The 20,300-nt window shown below is 36.4% G+C and overlaps 2 protein-coding genes and 1 long non-coding RNA gene across 6 annotated transcripts in view; 2 read left to right on the plus strand and 1 right to left on the minus strand.

Annotated features, from left to right (window-relative positions):
* LOC135683823 (dynein axonemal heavy chain 10) overlaps positions 1-6,364 on the plus strand; it is a 46,612-nt gene extending 40,248 nt beyond the window's left edge. Inside the window, exons 63-67 of the mRNA XM_065199178.2 lie at positions 605-910; positions 1,195-1,791; positions 2,251-2,418; positions 4,050-4,376; positions 5,894-6,364. Of these exons, the coding sequence (XP_065055250.2) occupies positions 605-910; positions 1,195-1,791; positions 2,251-2,418; positions 4,050-4,376; positions 5,894-6,040 (1,545 nt within the window). The 3' untranslated portion in view covers positions 6,041-6,364. The remainder of the gene's footprint in view (positions 1-604; positions 911-1,194; positions 1,792-2,250; positions 2,419-4,049; positions 4,377-5,893) is intronic.
* LOC135683833 (uncharacterized) overlaps positions 5,973-20,300 on the minus strand; it is a 56,820-nt gene continuing 42,492 nt past the window's right edge. For all 4 annotated transcript variants that reach the window (XR_010515826.2, XR_010515825.2, XR_010515827.2 and 1 more), the window contains exons 5-6: positions 13,358-13,420; positions 5,973-12,371 (exon numbers count right to left, since the gene is read on the minus strand). This is a non-coding gene — a long non-coding RNA (uncharacterized LOC135683833). The remainder of the gene's footprint in view (positions 12,372-13,357; positions 13,421-20,300) is intronic.
* LOC135683832 (uncharacterized) overlaps positions 8,933-20,300 on the plus strand; it is a 28,821-nt gene continuing 17,453 nt past the window's right edge. The window contains exon 1 of the mRNA XM_065199189.2: positions 8,933-9,003. The gene's annotated coding sequence lies outside the window, so the exon portion shown is untranslated. The remainder of the gene's footprint in view (positions 9,004-20,300) is intronic.

Consider the following 20,300-nt stretch of genomic DNA (forward strand, 5'->3'; position numbering starts at 1 on the left):
CAACTATAGGGCGTTCTAGTTTCCTCTTATCTAACGAGCAGGGATAGCTAATCCTCCAATCAAGTCTTGAACAAAAAGCAGTATAAAGATAGCCCTTACTTAACAATTCCAGCAGCCAGTCTGAGCCTTTTATCAAACTCAATTTCAAGCGCACGTCTCCTTCAGGTTGACCATTTCCCTATGGGTGGTCGTGGATTGAAGATCTCACTGTACAAAACAAATATTTTGTACTTTTTAGGCATGTAAAAATCACCCAGGTTTAACCCAAAAGGAATAATTATGCATGTCCGGAGTAATAGATCAGATTTTTGCAACGCAATTTCTTTCCTCAAGCTACGTTTTACCAACAAGAATATCACTTTTAAGGTTTTGCTTAGTAAAAATCTAAAACGAAATGACGACTATGCACCTAGACTTTTTTGATTTCAATCTATGTGAAATCGATAAATTTTTTACTTTCAATACATACACTTGAAATGGACACGATCTTTTGAAAATGTTTTCATATATAGAAGGTCTCAGGTATGATTTATCTGTACCTAGCTCCTACTCGTACAGTTGGCTATATGTAAATGTAAAAACAAATTAATTTTTCCTAATGAAGGTTGTTACTGAGCCACCGAATGGGCTGAAGTTGAACCTTAGGAGTACATACCACAGGATAACAAACGCTGTTTTGGCAGAGTGTCCCCATACAGCATACCCTGCACTTGTGTACGTGCTAGCCTTCTTCCATGCTGTTGTACAAGAAAGGCGAAAGTATGGAAAGATAGGCTGGAACATCCCATACGACTTCAACGAGTCAGACTTCCGTGTTTCGATGCAGCTGCTTGGCACATACCTCACAAAAGCATACGACTTGGCTGAAAGCAAAGTACCGTGGGGCAGTCTCAAGTATCTCATTGGAGAGGTATTTTACGTGTTTTCTTTTCAATGTTATAATGTTTGAATCTAGCTGTTTAGACACAGCGAGGTTACTTGCAATATCATTTCTCCCAGATAGTATGAATGTGTATTGTCTAAGTACCTCCAGTAAGCTATGCCATTGATCTTTGGTAAAATATTATTGAAATTTCAATCTGTCATGTCACAGGTAAACATATTTTCCAGAATGCGTTGTTTTAAGATACCAGTGCGATAAAAGTGCAATAAGTTTTCAGCTTCTATTTTTGTACATAACTTTTTGATTGACAGGTCATGTATGGTGGTCGTGTCATTGACGACTTTGACAGACGAGTTGTCAACACATATATGGATGAATATATGGGAGACTTCATTTTTGACACGTTCCAGCCGTTCCATTTTTATGTGGATGAATCTGTTGATTATTCTATTCCCAAACCGGGCAATGAAGCGGAAGAGCCAAAGAAAGTCGAAGACAAAAAATCCAAAGGCAACAATTCTAAAAAAGAGGGCATAAGACCCGAATGTAATCGTGATGTTTACATGGACATAATTGAGTCGTTGCCATTGTCAAATACTCCCAACGTGTTCGGTCTACATGCAAACGCCGAGATCGGATACTACACAAGTGCTGCAAAAGACATTTGGGCGCATTTGGTGGAGCTACAGCCGCAGACTGGAATTGACAGTGGAGGGATAAGCAGGGAGGAGTTCATCGGCAAAATCGCGTCCGACATTCAAAGCAAGCTGCCTCAGCAGTATGACGTCCCACAAATTAAGAAGCAAATCTCTGAGATGACACCAACCACCATCGTCTTGCTGCAAGAGCTTGACAGGTTCAATGTGCTCATTTCAAAAATGGCGACAACCTTGATGAATTTGCAGCGGGTACATACATTACTTTATAATAACCTGCAGAGTTCTGTTTTTTAAAACTTCTACATTCAGCGCCAATTTCTACTAGTCTCTAGATCCGGGCTTGTTTTTCTTTAAAAACCTGCTATCTTTATTTTGTCTACAAATCTACAAAGTCGTATTGTTTTAAGGGCCCTGTGTTTTGAGCTAAAAATAAGGTTATGCTCGCATTTATTTCTTCATTGAAATGATTTTTTGTGTCAGCTGAGAAAGTCAGAATATTTCTGTAATGGACGTGAAAATGGTTTAGGGCGATTTCGATTGGTTCTCTTGAATATAATCCATGAATTTAGAGAATAAAAGGGCAAACCTATCATTTAGAGAATAAAAGGGAGAAAACTAAATTTAATTTATGAGCCAGAATATTTGCCAGAATGTGAACATTTCTAAATTAAGTATGCAATTCACTCCAATCAATCTTTTCGTTCAAAGGCCTTGGCTGGGGAAGTTGGCATGGACAACGAGCTAGACGAGGTATCAAGAGCACTATTCAATGGCCAGTTGCCACCAAGTTGGCGCAAATTGGCACCAGCAACGCTGAAGACCCTCGGTAGCTGGATTGAGCATTTCTTACACCGCCATGAACAGTACACCAAATGGGTATGTTTGCACTTTTTGCGAAAAGATAATCTATAAAGAGAGAGTTGTCAAATTGAAAAGACTCGTGTTCACATAGCCCGTGTTCACCCAGCCTGCGTGAAGACTCTAACCTCCTTCGTGAGGGTTAGGGTCTGCACGCAGGATAGTGTTCACCCTACTCCACATTCTTTTTGCTTCTTTTTGCCAAATGCTACCTTTAGCTAAATACTCCGTTAATATTGAATATTATAATGGGTATTTATGGGTATTCATATTACCCTGCCAAGACAATACTACCTTTTTTCGTTTTCAAAATAATGCGTTTGCAATGCGCAAACTGCCTACCTGTCTTTTCAGTTTGCTCTTTTTCAAAATGTGTTTTCAAATTTTCGGGCAAGGTCAATAGATTTGCATCTATGTTCATGAGGAAACGGATTTGTCTGAGGGTGGTGGTAAGGTATTGAGACACACTAGAAAATCTTTCAAGTCGTTTTTCATGTTAAGTTTGTTCATTCTAAAATTTCAAAAGCAAATACCTTATCCTTAAACGTTTTGTTTCAGAATGTATATGTTTATAAAAAATGCGCCAAGTTGAGTTGGCTACGCAAAACTTAAGCATTGCATTTTCATTTTTCTAACTTAGTCTTGTTTTGATATTTCTAAGTTAGAGAAGGGCATCATCAGTGGTTTTCGATTGTCAACCAATAGCTGTGACAATATTTAACCATTTATGATGAATAGAATTAAGGTTATCTCCTCCAAAATCACCTGCAACATCCTTTGAATATCTTGCAACATCTTGACAACTTACCATTCTGTTTGTTACTGAAAACGAAGCCAAACATCTTTAGCAAAGTTGTCATTCGTTTAGAGATATAAAAAACTAGTCACAATATGATGATTTTGTTGATACTTCTGAACGACCAGTTCGACTCTCCTACTAACAGATATACCGAAAGTCAGCCTTGTCGGAATTATACGGAATTACATCACCGGAATACTGGGATTTTTTACTTGCTTTTTAAAATTGATGAGCGCGAGCAAAAAAGCTCCGTGAATTCATAATTATTAATGGACCCATTTCCCTCTGTCATAGAACACTTCAGATTAAGTGAAAAAGTCATTTCTCAATAAAATAATCATCTCAACACACCCAAAGTACTTCTTTTATTTTCAAAACATGAATGAAAATGGACTCAGTAGTTTATTACTTCACGTTGCTCGGTTTAAAGCTTTTCTCCATTGTTATACGACGGGAGGAGATACTTGTCAGGAATAGGGCGGTTGTCACTTAAGATGATAAATTGATTCAAATGTCAGAATTTTACTTCACAAAACGCCCTTTTCATTAGAATACGTTCCTCATCAACCTCTTAATATGTGTCTATTGATATTCAATTTGAAGTATTTAATTTGAAATATTTAACTCATAAAAGATGTTTTAGTAGATTAAATTGTCAAAAGAATTTGAGGATTGTAAAGTATGTTCGCTTGTATACACATTTTCCCTTCCTAAAAACTGCATTTTATCGATTTGCGTATTAAGCCAACCAAATAGTTCTAAATTGCAATCAATTTTTTTATTTTAATATTCAATTCTGAATTTCATTGTGAGAAGTCTTATTAAAAATCATTCATTCAATTTTGTCCAGGTTAACGACGGCGAGCCTCCAGTCATCTGGCTCTCTGGGCTTCATATCCCCGAATCGTATCTAACCGCTCTGGTCCAAGCCGCTTGCCGCAAAAACGCCTGGCCGCTTGATCGCTCGACATTATACACGTGCGTTACGAAATACCAAACAACCGACGAAGTCACGGAGCATGCGCACACCGGATGTTTTATTCGAGGGCTCTACTTAGAAGGAGCGTCTTGGGATCTTAATTCCTCGTCCCTGGGTGTGCCGAGGCCAAAACAGCTGGTCGAAGAGCTTCCGATTTTAAAAGTCATTCCAATTGAGGCTCATAAGCTCAAGTTACAGGTAAGATAACTTCGTTTTGTGGGGCTCCAGTGATATTTAATGGAAGAGGCAACCATTAAAATTGATTGTCAAGCTTGTAATCCTTATTCTCAAAGCAACCTTCCAGCAAAAGATTTTATTTTGGTGTTTTGTTCTCCAGTTCTGTTTCCTGTTTATGATTACAGTAAGCAATAGCCTTTTGGCGGGAAACATTCAGAATTAGCTTGTTTAGCGCCCGGAAGCCGTGACCCTTAAGCTCTCTATCTTTGGTCTTCAACGCATGATATTTTCCTTTCTTCAGTGACGCTCTGGCCTCCTTTCAGTAGACCCTATACATGTATTTAACCAATCTTTTGCCTCCATTTGGAGCATCTCTCACCCCATAGTAGTCTAGTCTGCTTTTAAGACAGTTCAAACATTCTGTATTAGGAATAACTCAATTTGAATTAATTCTTTTAGTTATTTTCTAATCTATAAAAGCATATCAAAAACATTAAAGTGAATGAGTTTGGTAAACACCCGCGCACGTCACATTGCGCCACTTTAAAACAAAACTCAAAACAAATCTGATTCAAAAAACGCCTACTTAAATTCAGGTGTCCTTGAAGGTGGCTTGGATGGACGAAACTCTAATTCATATTGATGACAACCTTCAGCGACAATTATTAGCTGTAATCCTACTTCAATACTATTATTCTAGCTGCTAATTTCTATCCTTTTTAAGTCATATCTCCTGTAATTTCCCTAATCAACCACTGTACGCGGCATTTGCAAAAGTTATTACACTGTCTGTATGCAATAACTTTTTTAGTGAGACCAATAACTTTCAATTAGCGGGTGATAGTTTAGTTACCAATATGAAAAAAAAAGATTTACATTGAAATGTTTTTTAAAGGGTATTATCATTGACTTTGGAAAACCAAAAGATATTTTTAGCATTGACGCAATGAACTCTGGGAAGAACACCATGGAAACAGTCTGTTTGCTTGGTTACTGCTTTCGTGACATAGGTTCGGTGCTTTTTAGTAGTCAAGGTGCTGTCACGGGTGAACTCAGCTGAAAGCTAGACGCAACACTGGAGGTCATATGTTTGTTCATTTAATCGTGTATCTAGTTCTATTCTATTTAGAGCTTTTACGATGGATATCTTTTTCAACTTCGTGGCTACCCTAAGCACCTCTAATAGCTATAAATAATTGTCTCACGATCTCGAATCAAATTGAAAATCTCCTTAAGTTATTCATTCTTTGGATTAAGACTCTAATTCATGTTAAATGTGTAGATTTGTTAAAAGAAAGGTATTTGCCACACCAAAACAAGATGGACCTCCGCCCGTTGATAACAACCTCTGCCGAACTGTATCATGCCATTCGCTGCCGCTTGTTGATAACTCTTTGGCATTCTATTGGATATTGCTAAGATGACATAGGGATCCTCAAAGAAACGCTTTTAATCAACGACAGTGCATAGGTCTGTCACAGCTGTAGCTCAAATTTCATAAATGCTTTTTAACAAAATCCTTTTTTTTCATCCAACAGAACACGTTTAGGACACCAGTATATGTGACTTCAGAAAGACGGAACGCAATGGGTGTCGGTCTGGTTTTCGAAGCAGATCTTGCGACACACGAGCATGTTTCTCATTGGGTTTTGAAAGGTGTTTGCCTGACCTTGAACTCTGATTAGAACGGGTTGTCCTAACTTGCTGTACATAGTTGCATTTGTAAACTGCATTTCAGGATTTAAACAGATTGGTAACATTGTAAATACAAAGCAAATTTGAACTTTTACCTCCAAAAAGCGAAACGTTTTCATTTCATCTAAATATAATCAGACGTCTTAATATCATCTTTTCTTAATGACATCGACATCAAAATAATATATATTTAATTGGAGAAGAAAAATAAACCGATGGCAATAAAATTACAAAAAAATTGATTGTAAAAGTCAAATTTGTTTCCTCTACTTTAATGATTGTTTTTAACTGTTATCTATTTTTTGTTCAGGTAATGTTTTGTATCTCTTTGCTATCTTCTCTGAAGATTTTAAAAGTTTCGAATATTCGCTATTCCTTGCCAAATTACCCTTGCTGCGAGCTTGCTGTGTTCAACATTATGCAACATACTGCATATCTGCATTGCTGCGCACTACCTTTTTATTGTGTCGTTGTCTCTTTAGGGGTGGCCAGAAGCTTCCTAGACGTGGCCAAAGCTTGGCAATGAATCGATAAAATTTATGAATGGCGAGCTTTGTTTCGGAAAAATGAGACCATGTTGACAAAAAGAAAGCTGTTTTATTTCAGAAACATTTTTTCAAAAACTTTGATATAAAAACATTTTTATGAAAAATTGATGTTTCGCTTAGGGGCAGGTTAAGCGAATGATGAATGGCATCCCTCAAGCAACATTTTTTGTCTTATTCTTGTTTATTCTAGTAAAAATATTTTAAATTACCAGGAATTTGGTATACGTAAAAAAATTTGGATCCGTTCACTCTTATAATTTTCCGTAATAAGTCAATGCAACATAGTTGCAAGATTCTTTACAAAATATACTTATTGGCATTGAAAGGAATATTGTTGAGTGCTTTCTTAGCAAACGAGGGAAATTGTAGCGAGTAATGGTTTAATTACACAGGAAGCAATTACTTTCAAGAATCGGGGTCTGAAACTGTCACAGTCTCCTAATCATTGACGGCAATGGAAACTTATTTACATAAGCAAAGAAAACATTAACAAAGAAACTATGATAAAATAGTGACAGGTAAAACCCAGTAAAACCCGCATTTGTTAACTTTGACGAAATTCGAGCATTTAATAGACCGCCTTGTTTTGGAATGATAATGATTAAAAGCAATCTCAGTTACTTTCAGGTAACTTTTGTTACAATCTCCTGGAAACTATATAGCGAGATTAAAAATCTTTATTCAGAATTTATTTAGAAAGAAATCGTAACACAGATATGTTTTTTTAATATTTTTTCTGAGTCTGTTTTTAATTCAAGAGCACAGTGTCTATTTCATACAATCACTTTAATGGAACAAATGCCTCAAGATAAATTTTTTCACACATTGAGTGAAAATTCATTATTCTGACACATTTTCAAAATTTTCTTATGTCAAAATAGAATAGTACCAGCTAAACATCAAAACTCAACTTTGATGTTTCTTGAAGTTAGATCAAGGGTGTTTTCTTTCTGAAATTTCCCTTTGATTAAACGTCTTGTAGTCTGTTAGGGAGTAGTCTTTAATCTGACGTTTATCTGACAGGAATACTTCGTAACTTGACAGATGACAATTTTCAAATTATGGAATGCAAGTAAGAACACGCTTCGGTTGTGAATTTTTTTCGAAACTCTACTAGACAAGAATTTAAATTGTCCACTAACTCAAGTGAGAGATGAATAACTAACTCATTAGTATTTTAAACTTCTTTGAATTAATAGTTCACAAATTTATAATTCTCATAAATAATGAAAGAATTTCGTATCAAGTTTATCTGATTGATCACCCATGGGCTTGGCCACGTCTTATTATATTAAATGTAGGCATATAAAAACTCTACGAAATGATGAAAATGATCAAAGATCAGACAAAATGATCAAAGTAATCGAAGATGAGACAATATGATCAAAGCGATCAAAGGTTACACGCAACAATTAATGTGATCAAATGTAATCAAAGGAATGACCAAAGTTGTAGAAAGATAAGAGAAAGTGATTGGTGATCAAAGATTGTACGAATTGATGAAAATGATCAAAGATGAGACAAGATAAGTCACTGGCATCTTTGTTTTAACTCAATTAGTGATAAAGACAGTTTTCTTCAAACTGATGAAAGAAAAACCTTTTCCAGTTGATAAGATGTGAGATATTATAAATGACTTCTTTTTACACATTTTCAAGTTCTAATTTGAGCAAGTTGAAAGGAGACTGTCTTTTTAAGAAAATCTCACATAGATTTTGACCCTTCAACTTAAGCAAGTTGAAAGAAGATTGTCTTTTTAAGAAAATCTCACATAAAGGTTACACCCTTTAAACAAACGAAAATTATTGTTCTTTCCTGCAAAAATATATAAATATTTTGACTACCCGGCTGCCTAAAAAACCAATACTCGTTTCCATTAAAAATTGTAAAGTAAAAACCATAGCAACGAAAATACTTCACATTTCGTGAATTCAATCTCAAAGATTCATTCTCTAAAAATTTAAATCAAATCACTTCAATGAAGAGAGAATCCCATTCTAAATATTGTTATTGAACTCTAAGAGATGTCCACCCACCATCTCTATGAAGCATCTACCATATCTCTATCGCTAAAAGCTGCTATAATGGACAACATCAGGAACCAACATCAAAACTATTGACAAAATGAGAGCCTTATCAAATTCTATTCGAACATCGCGACAGTTTTCATGTTGTCCATGTTAAATGCCTGGACGCGGAAATGAGCTTATCTAATTCTCAAAGATCATTTCCCATTAATGAGATTGATTTTGCTGTGACGTAGCAGACCACCTACCGGCAAAGACTGACAAATGGTTGCATATAAGCGCGTTTATACGCAAGCGCTGCACTGAATAGTAGAATCAAGAAGCACGAGGTCCAACCTGCAACTTCCATCGAAGACTTAACATCAAATTTTGCTTTTGGTGAGTTGTTCATAGCTTTTTCAGGTATTTCTTAGAACATGCCTTTCATTATGTTCCTCTGTAATAAAATAGTTTCTGTCACTTTTGCAATGGTCGATTTGGTATCAAAAGCCGGCGACAGAATACTTTGATTTTGAGGTCTAAAAGTCGAAGTCAGTAAATCTAAGTATGCGTGGCAAATTAATTTGCTTTTTCTTGATGTCATAGAGAAGAGGGCGGTCTATTTAGTTTCACATTTTTTCAAGAGTTGTCTTTATGCATAACGGCCATTACTGCAATTCACTCATTACCGATAACAATTTACAGAGTTCTTAATACAAGCTAATTCGTATCTCAAGAAGTCGGATATCCCATCCACAGCCAAGCAACAATATTTTAGCCCAGGGGTTAGTATTCAAGTGAATTCTTTATGAAAGTAGCAGTTCGTCCTCTGAAAAAAATGATTTCTTAATAAACAGTTTCTTTATAATTTACTTTCGCTAGATAACATTTTGAATGAGGAATCTTTATTTTGTCTCGGACTCATGCCTTGAAAAGTTGGTACGAGCTAACAGAATTAAGAAAACATAACGGTTCCACGGCTATGAGCCCGCAGGAAGGTTATCTCACGATGCAGTCGTTTTGGGCAAGGCCAATGCGTACCTTGACAATAATATATAAAGTGAGAGAAATGTACCGCTGTGCTTGAATTTTACTTTTTTCCTGACAAAGCGTAAAGAGCAAGCAATAGAGGATTTTACCAGAATTCTATATGTAACTTTCATTTAAAACTCAAAAAGTAAATTTTGAGGAATGCCAATAGGACAAAAATTAATCCGGAGGTAGGTTGATGTGTTTTCTGAACTCTGCCAGCTCACAGGAACATCATTTTTCTAGTAACTAACGGTCCCCTGTACACTTTTTTGAGAGGATCTCGGCCTGTTCTGTTAACGAGAAGATCCACAGCTAGACTATCAAATTGAAAAGAAGGTCTTCTGTCTTTCAGATTTATGTAATTGTGTATAAGGAAAAAGGAGGCCCATGTGTTAGAGAGAAATAGCTATTTTCAATAACCCCTCTTTTCTTGGATACTTGGAAATTTCCTCCGATGGGGGGGAGGCTAGGTGCTTCCGACGGAGGGGCTGTAGCCTCCTAGCCCTCCCCTGGCGCCACCACTGGCTAAAAGAAATGTTTCTCTCGTCTAATTGCAGTCTTTTATCACTTTTAATTGTATATCTACGTATATCTACGTCTATCTAAACATGATCAAAAGCAAACGAAAAGCTTGATAAATATAATGAAAAATGCAAATAACGTTTTCTGTGCAAAAAGGGTAGATAGAAGCCAATTTCGCTAAGCTTTCACTTCTTTGGGGTTACATCACCCAGCCCTGGATAGAAACCACGTCGCCCTAATACGATACTTAAAAGGAACATTTCCTCGACGCCTTACTTGTTTTGACCCTTGGCGCTCTGGAACCCAGGGTAATAAAACATTAGCATAATTAAAGTGAGGATGGTGCAATGTCCCATACAAGTGGTCTTCAATCATTCACTATTGACAATGGAGCTGAAATCGTTACACTACACCCACTCATCGCGGTTTAAAACTTAAAATTTAACGTATACAACTCGTGTTACGTCCAAGTTACAATCGGTAGGCGTGCAAAAATGTGCAGAGCGAGTACAATAGGAGTACAATGCACAGGCTACTGCCTTCGGGTTACAATCTAACTCTCCTTCAAAAGACTCGTTCAGTCATTGTTTGCTTTCACCTGGGACCCAGAATTCTCAGAGTTCTAAGAGATATAATTGCGCTGTAATAGATCAAAGATCAAAACGTTTTGCGTTGAGGTCCACGTTGCGTTCTAGGCATCACTGTCGATTGAGCCTGTCAGTGAACTGGGAAGCGTCTATCTAAATGAGAATTTCATCAAGGTACTTGATTGATTTTCTTTAAGATATTTGATTTGTGTGACTTATTCCTTGCCAATAAAATAACTGTCTATATTTGCTACACTATCCTTCTTTTGATAAAAATGTATTTCAAAACTTTTTGTTCCTGTAAAACTCTCAATTTTTTCATCTGTAATGTATTTGCGCATACAGAAACAGCCATGTGCCAAATTTTGTAAGTGCAATTAGGGAGGGGAATCTTCAGAAAAAGTTGTTGTCTTTGCTTCAACATTTGATGATCGATAGAATGACTCAGCTCGCGCGTCAATTTATTATATCCATTGTTTTCGCAAAGAAGCACTACAAAAGATATAGATTATTCGGATCTAGCCGATTTTTATCCTATTTCTTTAAGTATCACATATTCCGGAACATGTAGGAGGAGATTTCATTTCTTCGGATAACTGTTTTTTAGACCCAAGGCGATGAATCTTAGGATCAGGAAATCAAATAACTTGACCGAAATTTGCATATTCTAAAAGCTGATGTTCAATGCCAAGGGTCTATCAGTCTGATATCGCTTTGATGAATTACGTGCGCTGAAATACTAAGGCTGAATTAAGAAGGCTGAATTACGCGGCTGAATTACGCGGGCTGAATTACGCCGCTGAATTACGCGGGCTGAATTACGTGGGCTGGAATTAGTGGCTGCATTTTTGTATCATTCAATTAAACCGTTAGGCTGCTTCGACATATAAAGTTCTTGATCCATAATTATGCAGCTAGAAATCACATCGAACAACGAAGCTCTAAACAGAAGCAATGAACAGAAAACTTGCATTGTTAAAGTTTCTAAAATCAAAATGCCTTAGAGTTGACCAAGAAAACATCAATTATCCTCTTTTCCTATTTCACAAATCGCAATAAAACATGCAATCCTTTTTACATAGGACTCGAATAAGCTTGAAATCGATTAAGAATCACCCCAAAACAGAGAAACAGAGAATTTTTACTGGGTGAGATTAAATGTAAAACGGCATTTTTCGAACTGTAACGCAACTGAGGGCAAAAACAGAGAGTATAGCAGTAACTTCAAATTGAGACTGCATAACCATAATGAAGCAAAGCAAATAGAAAATATACTTACGTACACAAAAGACAACAGAAACCAGATCGAATGAATTTTAAAACAATTTTCAGCAAAGGAGCACTTATGGAATTCTCGCTGGGCCAGCTGGCGAGGGGATTTTACGGCCATATCAGAAATTTCTCTGCAAGTTCCTTTTTAAAAGGTCACCAGCATTAAAAATTATATTCTAAAACATATTTTCAAACTAACAGGCAAAATCGTACTACTGTTTTGCTAAATTGTACAAGCACCCGTTAACGAGAAGGAGGCAATTTATAATGTTGGAGTCAAATTTTTCGCATGAACAATTCTAAAGTTAGAAAATTTCAACTTACATGTGTAAAGGTTGGTTGAGGTTGTCATGCCTAAAATACGAGCGTTGAAAATTAAACAGTGTTTGGATGCGCATCAAAGCTCTTATCAGATCTGCTTGCTATAAAAAAGCTTACTAACAAAAAGGTTCTTGATTACAAAAACATCATTAAAGAGAAAATTTCGATACATACAAGGCAAGGAGAGACCTGCAATTCATTAACATGCATCAAGATTGAGATCTATAATTTTAAAATTAACGCGTTTAAAATTGGATAAATCGATATGTCAATTATAAATCGTGGTTTTTCCAAAAGCAGCGCCAAGGGGTATAGGGGAGATGGTGGGTAGTTACCCTCCACTTTTTTCAATACATGGTCCACATATTTCTTCTATAAATGGATTAAAAAGCACTAGGTAAAGGTAGATGATATTTCCTAAGAAAAATTAACCTGGCACAAAGCACAGAAACGAGGCAAAAGGGACATGGTCTCACTGGCAACGGCCATTACCCTCCCACTCTGCAGTAGCTGGGGCCGCCACTGGCTTTATCTTATATTAACAAAAATAAAAGAAAAATGGAGTCAATAAAATTCAACCGTAAGCTTTGCTTGGATCATTAAAATAAGAGTGTGTTTGTACATTCAATGCCTGCCAAAAGACTTGGAACACCCACCAATTTATGCTGCATTTGATATCTTTCATTCCTTTCATGAAAAAAAATTGCTACTTTCGCCCTTTTCCCCCTAAAACAATTTTGATGATTTAGAGCAATATCATAGAAGAAGCGCAAAAGAAAGTGCTTCCTAAAATCCTAACCCGTTTGATAGTAAACCAACATTGTTCCGTGGGGGAGAGGGGGATGATTGGTTTTGAACTTGGAAATTGATGTCAGTGTTCCAAGATTTTTGGCAGGCATTGTATGTTTAATCTCACTGCTATCTTCGCGAATTTTGCTTACCAGTAAGCAGTGAGAGACATCGAGAAGAAGTTAGTGACATTTAAGAGCTGATGATATTTTTACAAAGAGAAATGTTACCTTCAGTGCAGGTTTTTTTCGGTGGATGACCAAGGATCTTTCTAGACTTCAGACTAGATCGTTCTAGAAAATATAACGTGGTATTTGCCAAATTTAGTAATCCAAATGACCTAGCCATGGCTTACAGGCTCGCTTTCTGAATGAAAGCGAGCCGGTTGTGATCCTATCTTCTTCTATTGTAAAATGAATGAACCAAGTATAATGCAAATAAGAGAAGTGCGATATTTCATGGGTCCTTGCAGTAAGAAATCAGCCATACAAATGGCAGATTTATCAATGCAGATTACAATAGCTTGACTTCCGCAAGGTATCATGTAGAAGCATTGCCAAGCGGTTTGTCAATCAAAATAAAGAACACAAATAATAAACTAACAAAATAAAGCACAGAAAATTAATGTCAAGTTTCATGTTGAGACTGAAGTTGCGATTTGTGCAAACAGCTAGACAAAGCATTGTAAAAGATTGAAAGTTAACATCCCTTTCCTGAATGTATATAAAAATAAACTCTTTTTTTAAGAAGACACTTGAGGCTCGATTTGCCCAAAAAATAAGAACAAGGCTAGAACATGCTCAGCTTCAGATGAGAAATTTAAGAAAAAACAATTCGCATTTTGAAATTCGCAAGCACTCAACTACTGTACCGACCGACATTCTCTTGACAAAAAAACTTTGATGAGTTTGTCCAACAACACTAGCAGTCATTGCTTTATTTTTAAATTTTACCAAGCAAAACGTCTTAGAAACTATATACGTATGTAACTTTTCAAATATATGCAAAAAATCACTCTCAAAATAAGAACAATTTTAAGAACATTTGAGCCTAAAGTTATCAAAAAGTTAGGAACATCGAGGCTCAACAAAAATTATCTGGTTCTTATATAAAAAAAATGTCTATAAAGAAAAACTGAAAATAAAAGCAGCAAATTATCACGGGTAAGGCTAAATACCAATGTCTTTTGCCAAGATACCTCGAAGTGGAGTTGGCCTTTCGTGTGCACATACATCGTATTAAGAGGCATAGCCAGCCAATAGGCCTAGCCAGCTGATTGTGCAAGATGGATTCAAACCTTTAGAAACAAACAACCGATTTTATTGACAGCTTACCTTGACAACGACCTCCATCATCGGGTTCCCATGAAATCGTGTACCTGTGATAGAACTTTGTACAGGGTACCAGACAGGGAAAAACCATTGGCCTATGATCGTGAATGAACTTTCTTGGACAAATAGAGTTCCTAAGTTCCTTGTTCATAATTTTATGAACAGAACCGAAATAAGAGTAATCCGTTATCAAACCATATCTTACGCAGTTTTTGAAATATTCAACCCATTCTGTCCTTTCAGAGGTATTACAAATTGTTCTGATAGGGTTATGAAGTCAAAGCAAGAAATTTTAAGATTAGACTTTTTAACGTCACATTTGAGAACGCTTTAAGGAGACACCTAAAAGGAGGCAAACTACATTGATGAGGTATGTATGAGGCTGCTTATTATCGACGAGCCTTTTGTCTAATATCAACATAAATTGGCATACAAGGCCTTGGTTCTTGTAGGTTTATATACCAGTTACCTAACAAAAACGTACGCAGTTCATCAAATTGTAATAACGATGTTATTCATTCTGTCCTTCTGTCGGTAGAATGTCTGTTGGGAAGGCTGAAGGTTACCGCAAAATGGTTTAGTGCTTGTCTGCTTATCAAAGAAGCATTTCAGTTCCTATGGCAGCCGGCGAGTTTTAATCAAAAAATAAAAAATGCCAAAAGAGCCGTTGCGAACCGTTATGTTGTTGCTTTAAATAAAATGACACAGATTATTGCGTTATGGCCAGTTTGAGAAAATGTTTTATTAAGGAAAGAATGTTAGAGTCTGCAATTAAATGGTGGTTGAAGAAAAGTATCGTCTGTGTTTGTAGAACTGAGATTAACGAATGATAAACAACCATCGTTGAACAATAAAACCTCTTAACACGAATGAGCGCAAGATGCATGAGGTTTTTTAGGTGTTACATGTAGTATACCGGAGGCGTGAGATCAAGGATAACGCAACGCACATATTATTGATGATAATGATGACAAGTTCGGTACTCATTTGACAATGATGACTGGGATTGTGTGAGAAGGAAGAACCGCAGGATAGGCTGTCCGCCGGATTCTGTAAATCTTGCAATGAGTATATAGAACATAAATACAATATAATATGATTGAGATTCCCTGCTTTCTACATTGTTGCAAGCAAGTTGCAAGTTACAAGCAAGTTGCAGGTTACAAGCAAACTCACTTTTGATCAAGACCACTTTCGTATGGAAAGAGCTTTTTTAAAGTTCTGAAAACTTTTGCCAACAGCTCTTTGAGGAGAAGTGAAAAAAGGCAAGAAAACTAACAAGTATATAAATGCTTATCGATCTGAGCCAATAAGCTAATGAAGGATACAAAGTTAGAAAGGAATGAAGCAAGAAACAAGTAAATATGCAAAGGAGAAAATGTAAATCAATCAAAGTAAAGAGGTAAGACGAAGGGAATTTATTCACCTAAAGAAAGATGACCAATTTAAAAAACTCAACTAAGCTTTTTCGGAAGGTATTTAAGTTTTAAATAACAGGAGAAACGTTTAACACACCTGACAACTTTCTCAAAACCTTCACCAGAAAATAAAGGGAAAAAAGAAGGGTTTGGGCATGGCATCTTGATTTCTTTTGTTTACGAGTGTCCCCATCAAGATCCACTGAAATATGATTACCGTGCTTTCTGGGTTCCGTATTTTCTTGGCACTTCTATTTAACAGATCTTTTAATCAAAACGAAGCAACATGCCTACTACAGGTCAATTGATGCACTTATTTTCATTACCATGGACAAATGAAGCTAAGTACATTTTCTGTGTCTGACGTTTTCTGCACAAGCAAGCCTCAAGTGAAAAACAGTTGACAATGTTTTCAACTCAAACATCTCGGCTCGTCTCACAACAAAGCACAAGGTCCTCTTCACTTGTAATCCACAATATCAGAAAGTAACGAGATTATAAAAGAATTCGAAATAGTATATTAATATTAATCAGAAACACAAAAGGATGAGAAATAAGAGACTGAATGTGACCTTGAATAACAGATACAGTTAGATCTCAAAGCACAATATTCTTTTATTATCTTCTTTACATTTATTCAATTGCAAGAATTAAAATCACAGAATTGGAAATCACGTTCACAAAACATTTTGCTTAACCTAGCGTTCCTCAATAAAATCTAGAGATCGGATATCAATTAGATCTTAACGATGTTCAAAAAACGTCAGTTTCCTGTCTTCTGTTATGAAATTAGGCCCTTACCAGGCCGCATTCAGTTGGTTATTGATCTTACGGCCTAACGGTCGCAACGCACAATGACTTTTCAAGTTATAACCATTGACTTAGCATTAACTAAATTAATATCCTATGATTCTTTAGTTTTATAAACTTTGTAAGACTTGGTGCATAACAGCTTCAATACAAGCGATAAAGCAAATTAAATCTTCATCTGAGACAGACTGTGTCTAAAAGTAGGAGTTTAGGGTTTCCACAGTTTCAAATAACTTGGTGACAATGCAAATGATCATGATCTAGGTGAGAGCCAGTTTATCGAGCATAGGAAAACGTGATTATTGTTGAGGTAATGAACAAGAGAAAGTCTTTAAGTGAGAAAGGTCCTAGGTCTTGGAGTTAAACAACAACAAGAATAGAACAAAAGCAGTAATAAAGATCTCACTGTTGCATTACACCTTCACTACATATTTCGAGAAATGCTAAGATTTAGCGCATTGAACGAAGTCATTATTACAGGGGGATGTGATGGTCAGAGCTCAAAAGAGCTGAATATACGTTGAGCTTTCTTACGTTACGTGTGCCAGTGCTCTGGCCTGTAAACAAAGATATAAGATGGGGTGCTTCCATATGATCATGCTAAATAAAGAAAACGTTCTTTGGACAATGTTTTATTAGATTAATATTTTGTATGGACATCGTCATTATAGCGTTGTCAGATCTAGATGACATACACGAGTAAGCCCAAGGTAAGGCAGAAATGATACAAAAACAAACTTTTATATAATCGAACATTTATGTAAAAGAACAAACTCTATGAAAGAGCTAAAAAGAAACATCTTCTTGAAGCTTGAACCTAAAGTATCGCCGAATCACCTCATTTCAAAATTGTTGGTGTGGTCAATAATAAAACTTCCCATAATTTGCCCTTTGAAAAGGTTTTGTGTATTTCTGTTTGAAGACCAGCAGTTCTTACTGAGCAAAGGAATAAACTCTGGAGGAAAAAACCCTGCACAAGAGAAGCAAAATACAAGATAAGAAATGAGATGTGCGAGAAGGAAGAACCGCAGGATAGGCTGTCCGCCGGATTTTGTGAATCTTGCAATGAGTGTTGTTATGAAAGATATACAGGAACAAAGCAATACGACGACGAGAATCCAATGTCATGAAATAAAATTTTCAAAATAAATTAAATTTGAGGAATATACTAATATTTCGCCCCGGCATACAGGGCTTCATAAGAAATGAGAGTCTGCGAATATTGCATAAAGACTTGTGATTCATTGAAGCGCGGATCATTTTGCATTGATCTGTTGCTGTCAGTTTTTTTAGTCGATAAAAGCATGAAAATTATTTTCATGGAGAATTATCTGCTCTCATTTAGTAACATTTCAAAAGTTTGTCTTATGTAAATTTTCGTCTTGACCTTATGTCAAGAGGGCATATCGGAGGACGAAGAGGTGGGGTGGGCGGAATGGAACATTGTTAGCTTTATCCAGGCAGGTGACGGGTGAGTGCATTGCGAGGAAGATGGTTGAACGACTAAATGCATCAACTTCATACCAGTGACTTAGATATTATATAGATTTTTAATACAAAGCGTACTAGGCCAGAACGTAACTCAGGGCCACTCCTACAGATAGTTTTATTAAGCGATGTTAAAAAGTTCGAAATCAAAAAGGAGTCTCCCCGTTAACCATCTCTTTGAAAACTTTGTCTATAACACAGTGTACTCCAAAGCAAATAATTGAGTTAAGATCATTTGAATCTGGTAGAGACTCAAGGTTAGGACTTGTCGCCGCTTCTGAATCGCTTCATTCATATCTTGGTAATATCACCTGGCCTCAAATTGGCTCCTTTATCGATTCATAGATTTCTGGAAAAACTCATTACAATTGGTTAGTTTCTATTAATCGTATCAAGAAGAGGCGTAATTTTTCGAAAAATCTAATTACTTAAGCATGGTTATCATCTGTTTGAACAGCGTGGCAAATAATGAAGTAACTAATTTTTCCTCCATCCATAGAACGAACTGAATAAAATCATCGTTGATTTCAACATTGTTGAAAAGCTCCTTCACAGCTGGTAGGAGATAACCCTTTTTTGATCTGTTAAAATCTACTGAATCAAAGTTCTTCTCCTTTTAAAACACCTTCTCAGTGATTAAAAAGGCGCTTTAAGAAAAGCTGTTAATCCAGATAGGTAATCGCAATAACAAGTTGGAATACATAATTTCAAACTGCTGACTGATTCTAAGTAGCAAATGATCAGTTTCCAAGGGTCTCGGTAGCTTTATTGTAAGTATGGCATCTAGCAAATCGTGTTTCATTTGCTTATGCCCACGCCCTTTCCAGTATCTTTCCAAATGTGCAATAGGCCTAATTAGCATTGCGCAGATGCTCTCAAGTATACTGTGCATTGTTCAAATACCTCATTTCATGAAATGCTGGATGAGAGGCAAAACATCAAATAGAAAATGCTCACTCTCTACACTCTCTACAGACTAGATTTGTTTTCTGTGTACAAAATACGTTAATAGCGTGTCAAAGGTAATTGTAAGCAAAAGCGAAAGTATTTATTGAGCAGTGTTAGCCAACCTAGGACCAGACGTAGGGACTTATTCCATCCACGGTCCTTACAGTCTCTAGAATATCTGCATCTCTTCATCAGATGTCAAGTGCTCTAACGTCAAAGGTTTAATAAAATAAAGTCATTCTGAAGAGTATCCTAAAGATTCATTGGGATTCCTTTATTCTACAAGCAGTCCAGCGTCTGAACGGTCCTGATTGAATTATGATAACAATCATCAAATGAAACGAAGATCTGGTTTTGGGGAAAGAAAATTAACCTGATTTGATTACGTGATGAAGACAGATCTCTGCATTTCAATTCGCAATCTTTGGCCACGATAAGCTCTGAACTGTTCTTTTACGTTTTGTTCAACTCCCGCTAACATTGATCCAATCGTTGTCCAATACCGAGATGCAATGGGAGCATGGGAATTGCGAAGGATATCCATAAGCCTTGCAGCATGCTTCAGGTTGGAAACAAAGTACGAAAGTAGTGTAATCTTATTTTTTCTTGACTTACAGTGAAAGCATTTCTCAAAGAGAGAAGTCAAACAAGCTTTGTGTATTTCGCAGATAAATATTGTCAAGCAGGTCTGTGTAGTCCCGATCTCTTAATTCCCACGAAGTTGGTTCATGCATCTAACACAAAACTATAAAATCAAACCTGTCCTCGTTTAGAAGGTGCTCTGCATGTCAAATTTACTTATAACATCAAGCAATTTGCGTTGTTTTTCGAACATTTTCCCGAGTACTACTTCTCTCGCCCTAATCAGAATGTTGATGGTTGACGCAAATATCATATACACTAACAAATGTGCTTCCTAACATTAACCAATGTTATTCCCAGGGGAAAGGAGATGGCTGAATTTGCCCTTGAAAAATAGAAGTAAAATTTCTGACAGGGAGCGTACTTTTCTCAATGTAGATATTCCGGTACGAATATGAGTTTCTGATAGAGAACGTACCTTTTTCAATGTAGCTTTTCCGGTACGAATATGAACTTCTGACAGGAAACGTATATTTTTCAATGTAGATTTTCCGGGACGGATATGAGGTTCTGACAGGAAACGTACTTTTCTCAAT

This window comes from Rhopilema esculentum, chromosome 7 (genome assembly GCF_057945365.1).
Source record: "Rhopilema esculentum isolate cy_ngs chromosome 7, ASM5794536v1, whole genome shotgun sequence".
Classification (NCBI taxonomy): Eukaryota; Metazoa; Cnidaria; class Scyphozoa; order Rhizostomeae; family Rhizostomatidae; genus Rhopilema; species Rhopilema esculentum.